This window comes from Gigantopelta aegis, chromosome 4, assembly GCF_016097555.1.
Source record: "Gigantopelta aegis isolate Gae_Host chromosome 4, Gae_host_genome, whole genome shotgun sequence".
NCBI classification, from domain to species: domain Eukaryota; kingdom Metazoa; phylum Mollusca; class Gastropoda; order Neomphalida; family Peltospiridae; genus Gigantopelta; species Gigantopelta aegis.
In genome coordinates, this window is record NC_054702.1 from 115,693,676 (window position 1) to 115,706,043 (window position 12,368).

Below are 12,368 nucleotides of genomic sequence, written 5' to 3' on the forward strand. Positions count from 1 at the left end.
ACCAACACATCAGAATGTTTATTTTCAGGATGTACCAACACAGAATGTTTGTTATTTTCAGGATGTACCAACACATCAGAATGTTTGTTATTTTCAGGGTGTACCAACACATTGGAATGTTTGGAATGTTTCTCTTCAATGATGCTCTCCTGATCACGCGCAGGACGTCGAAACACATACCCTTCAGCCGAGCGGTGGAAAGCCTCTACAAGTTTGAAGCGAGTGTCGGCCTGGCAAGACTTGTTATCTCCGACATCCCAGACTCAAAATGTGAGTAGTGGAGAAATATTTCAGAGATGTTTAATTTGTGAATTTTTATTTAATTTGTTTAATTTAAATAGAAATTTAACATTGAACATTTTAAAGTCTATATTATAGTTTTAATTGGATTTTTCTGGAACTTGGTACAATAATCATCGGCCAGTCTTAACAAACTAATAGATTGTTCTCAAACAATGACCATGTGTGGGGGGGGGGGGGGGGGGGGGGGGGGAGTCTTCACAAACTAATAGAAAGGTCTTTCAAAAATTTATTAAGTTATAAATTTGTGTTAGTCTATCCTCTCCTAGAGTTTTGATTACATTGTTCTCAAACAATGACCATGGGGGGTGGGGGAGTCTTCACAAACTAATAGAAAGGTCTTTCAAAAATGTATTGTTACAAATTTGTGTTAAGCCTAGATCACATTATACGACGCGACTCAACTGGATCGTCGCGTCGCTGACCAATCGGTCGTGTCTGAAATCCGTTCACACTATACGACGCGACTCGACTCAACTGAAAAAAAAGTCTTGTTAATTACCCCTCTTTTAAAAATCTAAGATGAGTCCAACAAGACATTGAAGAGCTCGGACTGCCGTAGTTGACATTATGATGTTAAAACGACATCGTCTAAAGTGACATGGTACTTGTGAATGGTGTTTTGTTATACATTATTGATGCCTGTCCCCAGCGACAATTCATTCACACACGTACCTGTATCTGTTTCAAATCGAAATAATGTACAATTTACATTGTGTGCGAGAGAGAGAGAGACAGAGAGAGGGGAGGGAGGGGGAGAGTCAGTCACAGGCACCTTAAGTGAATGGCAGGAATCTGAAAATAATACGAGGGACAGTTAATACATTACTGGAACATCCAATTGTTGGCACCTTCCGACAGGACTAATTTTCTTCTGATCATGCTGACCAGTGAGGTCTTTCATTCATGAGACAATACTTTCAAAATGCTTTAAATTCACCACTCGAGATCTATCCAAGTAATAAGAACCCCCAACTGTTCACTAGTAGGAAAAAGTATTTTAAAAGCTCCTTTTCAGACGACCTCCTCCCATAATCGTGTGACCTTCTGTAACGCATAGACCACTACTCGAAAATTATGTAACATTAAATGCATAACCTCTCCCAAAAGACATATTGACTAATATTATAAGATTTTTTATTTATGTCTGTTTGGTAATAATACCACTGGATAGAAAATCATCAGTTAAAAAACACAACAGCAATGATTAGCTGCATTTTAATTTATAAATAAATATGATAAAATTATTTTTAAAACATGATATATAACTCATGACAAACACCTCCTCCATTCCCATGTTTCGTAACACCTCCATGAAATCCCTTCCCCTCCCCACTAGAATGTTACTTAGCCTAATTCATGAACGGACCATTGTACGAGGGTCCACTTAATCTGAGAGATGAGACTACGGAATTAGTAACGAGTTAGTATTTACCGGTAAGTATAACTGGGTGTTTGCCATATGCATACTTATCACAAATAGGTTACCCCCACGCACACACACACACACACAACACACAAAATTCCAAACAGAAAAGTAGCAAAAAAGATAAGAAAAAGAAGGAAAAAACCCCAAAAGACAACAAAACAAAACACAAATTAAAAAAAAAAAACCCCCACCACACACACACTAAATTGTCTAGTAACATGACTTACGGTATGCTTTCTGTTCAAATGCTTTCTGTTTATTAGCAATGCTCTGGAATAAAAAGGTTCCACTCAGGGTCAGAGGAGAATTTGAGGTATGCTCCCTCAACAAAAGTTTGACTTTCAGGCGTTCTAGCACAGCATTCTCAGCCAGAGAACAATAACAGGGGAAATGCGGGCAAGAGGCATGGGTCCCGCCCCCTCCCGCGTTCTGCACCTATAACATCTTCTTTTCAAATGTGATGGTTTCGAAAAATGACGACAACATGATATTTATATTTATCAGAATTCCGTTATGGTTTCCATGGACACTTAAAATAATGTTTTAATAATACTGATCAACACAGCGTAAATACCAGCTTCAATATGGCTAAAATGTTATATCTTTAGAAAATGTATAAAAAGCAGTACAGTTCACTCTACGACTCCTCTGGTGACCACAGTTAAAGACAGAACAAATGTTGCGAACCATTCTGAATTGTGTTCTTCATTTCAGAAGAAAAAAAATCTCACATACCATGTTAATCAATGGCAAAAATCGTTTGTTTACATCGCCCAGCCTGTTTTCATAGTTATGCAGGTGGCGCTACGGTGGTGACTGCGAAGGGGTCTATTCCTCTGTCCAGAATAATTCCGCCATTGTAACTTTTATGTCACATGATGAAATGTAGACATTCCATTGGATACCAGTAGACATCAGTTGTATAGCGTCGTGTAAACCGTTCACACTACACGACGCGACAGTCGCGTCGCGTCGTAGACCCGTTCACACTATACGACGGCCGTCGTCTGCGACTGAACATGTTCGGTCGTGTCAAATGCAGTCGGGCCGACTGAAAATCAGTCGCCGATGGCTGATTTTTCAATACACACTACACGACGTGACTCAACTGTTGAGTTGAGTTGGGTCGCATCATATAATGTGATATAGGCTTTAGTCTATCCTCTTCTAGAGTTTTGATTACATTGTTCTCAAACAATGATCACCGGGGGAGCAATCTCCACAAACTAATAGGGAGCTATTGTGGACATTTTGAATGTTTGAATTTTTTATTAAATTTCTTAAATGTAAATAAAATATAAATTTAACAATTTAAAATTTTAAAGGTTATCTTCTATAGGATAGTTCTAAAACTTGGTTCAGTGATTCCCTGGGGCATGTTTCACAAACTAATTTGGAAATTTGGAATTTATGAATTTTTTTTACATTTTAGAAACAATTAATAGAAAATTAACATTGAAAATTTTAAAGTCTATCTTCTCCTAGAGTTTGATTCCCATCGGTGGGCCCATTGGGCTATTTCTCATTGCAGCCACTGCTCCACAACTGGGGTAACAAAGGTCATGGTATGTACTATCCTGTCTGTGGGATGGTATATATAAAAGATCCCTTGCGGCTAATCGAAAAGAGTAGCCCATGAAGTGGTGACAGCGGGTTTCGTCTCTCAATATCTGTGTGGTCCTTAACCCTATGTCTGACACCATATAACTGTAAATAAAATGTGCTGAGTGTGTCACTGAATAAAACATTTCCTTCTTCTTCCTCCTAGAGTTTTGGTTGGATAAATCTGAATCTCTGTACAGGCACATACTGGCAGTCTTCACAAACTAATAGACATTTTGGACATTTCTCATTTTTAAAATGTTCATTATATGAAGGACAAAACAAATATATTGCAAGATAATTGACATAGATCCAACGAGTTATGCTGTGATACAGTTAAAGTTTGTCTTCTAAAAGTAATGATTTTTTTACAGTCTATATCAACTTATAATATTGCTTGATTTTTTTGATTTTTTAAATTTTTTTTTTGAATTAGCTACACTTCAAAAGCAGTAGAAGGTTTCCTTCATGGTGTAGATGCTATGTTGCTATTTCTGTGTTAGATACTTGTCAGCTGTTCGGATATTTTCAACATTTCTTATGTTTTGCAGGGTTTCTTTGCTGCAATCAATAAGTGCTTTAAACCAATCTGTGTTAAATGTCCACATTCGTAGACGATGAGCTATTTTAGTCTCTTAAATGTCCACATTCGTAGACGATGAGCTATTTTAGTCTCGTAAATGTTTGAACATGTAGTTTCAGCATGTCCAAAACAAAAAACACATAAATCATAAATTGTTGTTTTTCTGTTTATAACATTATTGTAGAGTTTTATTAAAATAGAGTTGATTTAATGTGTTTCTATAAAATGATGTATCCTTGTTGTTGAAGGAAGTCTTCTTATGACCTATTAGCTTGTTACGAGTATTTTAGACTTGAGATTTATTAATAATAATATCAACATGACCAAGTTTTTCTCAGCTTTTATTGTTTCTGAAAATAGAATCTCAAGAGAAGAGTGTATTGATTTTCCCTTTGTCGGTCAACTCTTGCTGTCCACTTGCAGGCTCAAGTTGATGTTTTCTCCATCTATTGGCTTTCTTTTTGGCCTTTCTCTTTCAAAGTATCTCAGAAATAATTCAACTGTAGTGGGCAGGATTGTCTTTCAGTCTTTCTTCTGTCAGCTAAGCTAGGGAGTCAGGGTGATCAAACTCACAATAAGGAAGCTAAATGTATTCTTGTTTGTAATGTCATTTTGATGTGTAGGAAAAGAAACCAATTATCTGCTTGATGTGTAATACGAAAAGTATACATTTGATGTGTAGTAAGAGATATCTACTTAATTGAATGTAATGTAAATAACAGAGAGGTAACTGTGTAAATGTCAATGAGAAGTGAGTAGATGTGTTAATGCCTGTGAGAAGCGAGTAGGTGTGTTAATGTCTGTCAGAAGTGAGTAGATGTGTTAATGTCTATGACAAGTCAGTAGATGTGTTAATGTCTGTGAGAAACAAGTAGATGTGTTAATGTCTGAGAAGCGAGTAGATGTGTTAATGTCTCTGAGAAGTCAGTAGATGTGTTAATGTCTCTGAGAAATGAGTAGATGTGTTAATGTCTGTGAGAAGTGAGTAGATGTGTCAATGTGTGAGAAGTGAGTAGATGTGTTAATGTCTATGAGAAGTGAGTAGATGTGTTAATGTCTGTGAGAAGCGAGAAGGTGTGTTAATGTCTGTCAGAAGTGAGTAGATGTGTTAATGTCTATGACAAGTCAGTAGATGTGTTAATGTCTGTGACAAACAAGTAGATGTGTTAATGTCTGAGAAGCGAGTAGATGTGTTAATGTCTCTGAGAAGTCAGTAGATGTGTTAATGTCTCTGAGAACCGAGTAGATGTGTTAATGTCTGTGAGAAGTGAGTAGATGTGTTAATGTCTCTGAGAAGTGAGTAGATGTGTTAATGTCTATGAGAAGTGAGTAGATGTGTTAATGCCTGTCAGAAGTGATTAGATGTGTCAATATGTGAGAAGTGAGTAGATGTGTTAATGTCTATGAGAAGTGAGTAGATGTGTTAATGCATGCGAGAAGCGAGTAGGTGTGTTAATGTCTGTCAGAAGTGAGTAGATGTGTTAATGTCTATGACAAGTCAGTAGATGTGTTAATGTCTGTGAGAAACAAGTAGATGTGTTAATGTCTGAGAAGCGAGTAGATGTGTTAATGTCTCTGAGAAGTCAGTAGATGTGTTAATGTCTCTGAGAAATGAGTAGATGTGCTAATGTCTGTGAGAAGTGAGTAGATGTGTCAATGTGTGAGAAGTGAGTAGATGTGTTAATGTCTATGAGAAGTGAGTAGATGTGTTAATGTCTGTGAGAAGCGAGAAGGTGTGTTAATGTCTGTCAGAAGTGAGTAGATGTGTTAATGTCTATGACAAGTCAGTAGATGTGTTAATGTCTGTGACAAACAAGTAGATGTGTTAATGTCTGAGAAGCGAGTAGATGTGTTAATGTCTCTGAGAAGTCAGTAGATGTGTTAATGTCTCTGAGAACCGAGTAGATGTGTTAATGTCTGTGAGAAGTGAGTAGATGTGTTAATGTCTCTGAGAAGTGAGTAGATGTGTTAATGTCTATGAGAAGTGAGTAGATGTGTTAATGTCTGTCAGAAGTGATTAGATGTGTCAATATGTGAGAAGTGAGTAGATGTGTCAATATGTGAGAAGTGAGTAGATGTGTTAATGTCTATGAGAAGTGAGTAGATGTGTTAATGCCTGTGAGAAGCGAGTAGGTGTGTTAATGTCTGTCAGAAGTGAGTAGATGTGTTAATGTCTATGACAAGTGAGTAGATGTGTTAATGTCTGTGAGAAGCGAGTAGATGCGTTAATGTCTGTGAGAAGTGAGTAGATGTGTAAATGTCTGTGAGAAGCGAGTAGATGTGTTAATGTCTATGACAAGTCGGTAGATGTGTAAAAGTCTGTGAGAAGCGAGTAGATGTGTTAATGTCTATGACAAGTCGGTAGATGTGTAAATGTCTGTGAGAAGCAAGTAGATGTATTACCGTCTGAGAAATGAGTAGATGTGTTAATATCTATGACAAGTGAGTAGATGTGTGAATGTCTATGAGAAGTGAGTAGACGTGTAACTATATGTGAGTAGATGTGTAAATATTTGTAAAAGGTGAGTAGATGTTTAAATATCTATGACCAGTGAGTAGATGTGTAAATGTCTATGTGGAGTGAATAAATGTGTTAATGTCTATAATGTATGTGAAGTGAGTATATGTCTAAATGTCTGTTAGAAGTGAGTAGATATATATTTCTATAAGAAGTACAGGATTTGAATTTTACCATGACAATGATAACAAGTGTTATGGTTGCCCTCCTAACCTGGTAAGAAATAGTAAAATTATCATTGGTAATATGATAGAAGGCATCCATATCCAAATATTACATAGAGCCCAAGGTGAAAGCATTTTTATATAAGAAAACTTTATAGAAAGCAAGATATGAATCACTGTATTTGTCTCACTTTGTCCTACACTTTAGTTTCTGTCATCAAATTGTGTAAATACTATATAATATTGTAATTGGTTTTCAGATGTGAAAAATGCATTCAGGATGGAGACTCCAAAAAGAGAATGGGTTTGCTCAACAGAGACACCCGAGCAGAAACTAAACTGGATTAGTGTTATGGAGCAGACCATCCGTGGAGTGGTTGTTGGGTAGTAGAGGAGAGTCTGGTATTGTTCGCCTGTCGGTTGGAGGTAGTACTGTCCGAGTACACACAGATCAAACAGATGTCACCATATCACACAGACTTTCTATCTGTACTGTATCACATAGATCAAAAACTTCACATAGACTTTCTGTCTGTACTGTATCACATAGATCAAACAGATGTCTCCATATCACATGGACTTTCTATCTGTACTGTATCACATAGATCAAACACTCCACATAGACTTTCTATCTGTACTGTATCACAGATCAAAAATTTCACATAGACTTTCTATCTGTACTGTATCACATAGATCAAACAGATGTCTCCATATCACACAGACTTTCTATCTGTACTGTATCACATAGATCAAACACTTCACGCAGACTTTCTATCTGTACTGTATCACATAGATCAAACATTTCACATACATGTAGACTTTCTATCTGTATTATATCACATAGATCAAACATTTCACATAGATTTTCTATCTGTACTGTATCACATAAATCAAACAGATGTGTCCACATTACATGGACTTTACTATACAGGATTTTCTTTCTTTATTCAAATGTATCAATACTTTTTCACATTGTCTAATATTCTGTCCTTTTCTCCTGTTTTATTATTTTATTTTTTATTTTTTTTTACATTTGAGAATGTTTTCATTGCAGTTAACTGTGATTCACAGGAGTTTTTTGTAAAGAAATACATCATTTTTGTAAAAGAATGTGTAATGTTTAGGCTGCAAAGTAAATAACATTGCTGTTATAAGCAGATCAGTATACATACAGATTTAGTGTTCAGGACACAGTACTGAGTTGTCATTTTGTTATATTCAAATTAGGATGTGGACACTTCTAGCCTTGAATCATTAGAAATATTGTTCGACTGTAAGAACTGTTCTATAAAATGGTATACTAGTAAAAGCAGACTGGGGATTCCCCCATTTGTTTCTCGCCCATGTAAGAGTTGATGTGTTGTAGATAAATATTGTCTACCACGTTGAAGATAACTGATGAGACTGGGGATTCCCCCATTTGTTGCTCGCCCGTGTAAGAGGTGACCTGTTGTCGATAAATATTGTCTCCCACATGTTGAAGATAACTGTTGAGACTGGGGATTCCCCTATTTGTTTCTCGCCCGTGTAAGAGGTGACCTGTTGTAGATAAATATGTCTCCCACATGTTGAAGATAACTGTTGAGACTGGGAATTCCCCCATTTGTTTCTCACCCGTGTAAGAGGTGACCTGTTGTAGATAAATATTGTCTCCCACATGTTAAACATAACTGTTGAGACTGGGGATTCCCCCATTTGTTTCTCACCCGTGTAAGAGGTGACCTGTTGTAGATAAATATTGTCTCCCACATGTTAAACATAACTGTTGAGACTGGGGATTCCCCCATTTGTTTCTCACCCGTGTAAGAGGTGACCTGTTGTAGATAAATATTGTCTCCCACATGTTGAAGATAACTGTTGAGATTTGTGACTGGCCACCAGAGCCATTCCATTCAGTAAAATAATGTCATCTGAAATTGATTGTTCCGTGACCTGTAAGTTACCCAGTAACCTGAAAGTGATTACTGTGTGACACATAAATGAACTGCAGTTTGAGTACAGTAAATAGGTTTTACCTGTAGTTGGAAAAGATGTGTAACTTTATTTTTAAAGCTGATTTTTGAAGATGTTTAGGAAATAGAATACTACATTCATATCCATTAGATACTAGTTATCTTACAACTTGCTTTCACTCATTAGATATGTTTTTGAAACAAATCATTGTAATATAAATGGTATCTAATGGCCAACTATTCTGTATAGCTCAGTTGGTAGTTGACATATCTCTTGGACAGAGTCTCTCTTGTTTGATTGTGCTCAGTGGAACGTGATTCTCTCTTACATCACCATACTGTTACATTGTTTTAGCCATTGAAATAGCTTGTACTTTATTCATTACTGTTGTGTTACATTTGTTATGTTAAATTATGTTAATTTATTCCACCGTCTGTGATATAATATAAAGTATTTACATGTATCTGTGATATCAAGCACTCAGTGTCACATGCTAATATATATAATACTAGCAGACAACGAATTGTTACACGTTTGTTTATTGTTGAAATCTTCACATTCCTTGTACTGGTTATGAAATCCTAGATCTGTCTCAGACTGATCCTGCACATTGATGAATGCATATTGCTGCACTTTGTTAATTCCACCAGATAATCGTGGACATGGTGATCATCCGGAGAGCTGTGAACACTAACAGTTGTCATACAGCCTGCGTGCCTCCTGGTTTTCTTGTGACAGCATTCGGTGTGACTCATTTACATAATATTGAAACAGAACTACACCACTTTGTCCTGGCCACTAGTGGATTAGCCAAGATTTTATATTGGGATTGGGGGTTACCCATGCTCTCTGAGTCATGGGGTGACTGGCAAATTACAAAACTGGTGGTGTGTGGTTTTTTTGCTAGGGTGTTGTTTCACAGTCATTCATTCATTCATTCCAACAACGGGAAAATCCAAACAAAACAAAAAGAAAATCATAACATTATCATTCATAAGTGGATTGGGTTTGAGATGATTTAAAGAGCTTTGTTATCAAATTTGGCTTGTGAGCAACTAGAAGTAACCATATATTCAAAACAATCACTTTGGCCATTTGGTGTGTCAGCTGTGTGGGTTAACCAATTGGTCCAAAAGGGTTAGTCGAAAAATGACTATTGATTTGAAATGTCCCATTTGATAACATATTACATGTTTTGTTATTTGTGTCAGTTCCAACTTGGGATTTTTAAAACATTTATTTTAGGTTATGTTTTTTTTCTCTAGTAATTTAAATACATTGTAAATGTATATTATATTACTTCAATTTACAACAGATATGTACATATATCTAACTGTATATTATATTACTTCAATTTACTACAGATATGTATACATATCTAACTGTATATTATATTACTTCAATTTATAACAGATATGTACACATATCTATCTGTATATTATATTACTTCAATTTACAACAGATATGTACACATATCTATCTGTATATTATATTACTTCAATGTACACATATCTATCTGTATATTATATTACTTCAATGTACACATATCTATCTGTATATTATATTACTTCAATTTACAACAGATATGTACACATATTCATGTCTTTACCTTTCACACTTTATAATTATGTGTTTTCATTAATACATGTACATGAATTTTAATACTTAGTATGTAAATAAAATGCTGTACTTAATTGTTCAATATTTGACTTTCATTCTGTTTAATTGTACAGTTTTTGTACATTTATACAGTTATTGTTTATTATACAATTTGATATGTAAGTCTTAAGTTAATCATTGATGACTATATATGATCTGTTGCTTTCTACAGTTGTTCCATAGTTATGTATATAATTACTAGTCCTTTATTTATATATTTTATTTACTATTCACTTTATTATATATATATTGTTTTTAGTTTTTAATTCTATAAATACTAGGTTGAATGGACCTTAAGTAGTGTCTTGAACGAGTTATTATGAAATGAAAACACCAAATAGCATTGGCAGTTATGTTCCTATAACAGTATACTGATAGACACACTCACTCGTGAATCCCTTTATGTTCCTATAACAGTATACTGATAGACACACTCGTGAATCCCTTTATGTTCCTATAACAATATACTGATAGACACACTCATGAATCCCTTTCAAGACAGTTATGTCATGATCTTTTCATTTCATCTTATTTTTATGCTTCTATCACACTTCTATGAGTCACACTGTCCTGGGCACACACCTCAGCTATCAGGGCTCTCTGTCCAGCTATTATTGTTTAATGAGGAAGAAGTTGGTGTAGTGGCCGTACATCTCCCTGTTGAGCTATTTATGGGTGAAAGCCAGTATCTGGGTGTGAACCAGTGCGTGCCAGCCTTAATAGCTACTAGCTTTAAGGCCAATGGCTTTGTCACTACACCATCATGATCGAGGCTGGTCATCATGAACACACAAAGAGTGGACATGTCAGTGCCATCATAATTGGTGACATAAGAAGGTGGCATGTCCAAACCATTTTAGATATAGTTTGTTATTGAAACCTGTCATATATAGATTACCACTTATTTATGTCTCTCATGAAATAATTTTGTCACAAGCTTAGTGAGTGACAACTAAAAGTTATTTCATGAGGTACATAAATTTTATAATAACTGGTATCGTGTTTGTTAATCCATTTATTACCATAGCTGGGTTTTTTGTCTCTTAATACTCTTTATCAATATCCTTACATTTAGGCCTATATAGAAATGATGTAAACCACTTAATACACTGTTGAAGTATTGCTATAACTTGTATTTTATTTATGTTCACAGATAATTGTCAAAAATAAAAGATCTATTAATTGTTTTGTTCAAAAAATCCCCAATGAAATTATGAAAACTATTTCCCCACTGTGACTGATCAGTAGGGTAATAAATAACAATATCAACTCAGTATGGGCTCATCTCTGCATATTTTCCATTGTTTTTGTTTTGTATGCGTTTCAATCTTTGTAGAAACTTGTCTGAATATGTGTAAGAGTCTTAGACCACAGCTGGGTAACTTGTACAGAATGTGTTTCATTGAGAAAGAAAACAAATAAATACATGTCTGTAAAATATAGCACTGTGGATTGGGGGCCTTATTGAATTGACCTGTTCAGTTTATCATGTTCATATGTAGTTTTAAATTACATTTATCATATGAAAGTGATGATGTAGTTCATTTACTGTGAAATGGTCAAATAAAAACGTTACTCATTTTTTATCATCTTTTGTTTCGTGTCCTTTATTTTGAGCTCTTTTTAGTGCCGAAATGTCAGTATGTTTTTAACTTATTAAGATGTCCTTAAAATGTCATATTTGAAAATCTTTTCAAATAATGTGTCATATATACTATACCTAATAGTAGGTGTTTACGTCATTTTAAACAAAAAGAAGTAGGAAAAAATACTCCCATTTTAGATTTGTAACTACATATTTCAAACATTAACTTAGGGGGGCAAACGCTTGCAAGCCACCAGCCCCTTGTTATAAAGTGATGTAAAATGCTTTTGGATATCATAACTTTTTTACCGTCAATTTCTGCAACAACAAAAGATATATATTTCTGGTCGATTTGGTATTTGTAATAACCCAAAATTAATTTGATGTGAAACAATAAAGGTACGCAGGGGCGTAGCGTGATCTGGACCGGGGGGGGAGGGGGGGGGGGGGGTTCGAATATAACAAAGTGGACCTTTTCTATTTTGTTTTTGCACCACCAGAAACTCCATATGTATAAACATGTATGTTTTAGTTCTGAAAGCGGACCATTTGCTTCAGCGGGGGGGGGGGGGGGG

General features: G+C 35.4%; 1 protein-coding gene across 1 annotated transcript in view; it reads left to right on the forward strand.

The window, feature by feature from the left end:
* Positions 1-11,794, forward strand: part of LOC121371860 (epithelial cell-transforming sequence 2 oncogene-like) — a 37,105-nt gene extending 25,311 nt beyond the window's left edge. Inside the window, exons 7-8 of the mRNA XM_041498068.1 lie at positions 98-270; positions 6,857-11,794. Of these exons, the coding sequence (XP_041354002.1) occupies positions 98-270; positions 6,857-6,984 (301 nt within the window). The 3' untranslated portion in view covers positions 6,985-11,794. The remainder of the gene's footprint in view (positions 1-97; positions 271-6,856) is intronic.
* The last annotated feature ends 574 nt before the right edge of the window (positions 11,795-12,368 follow it).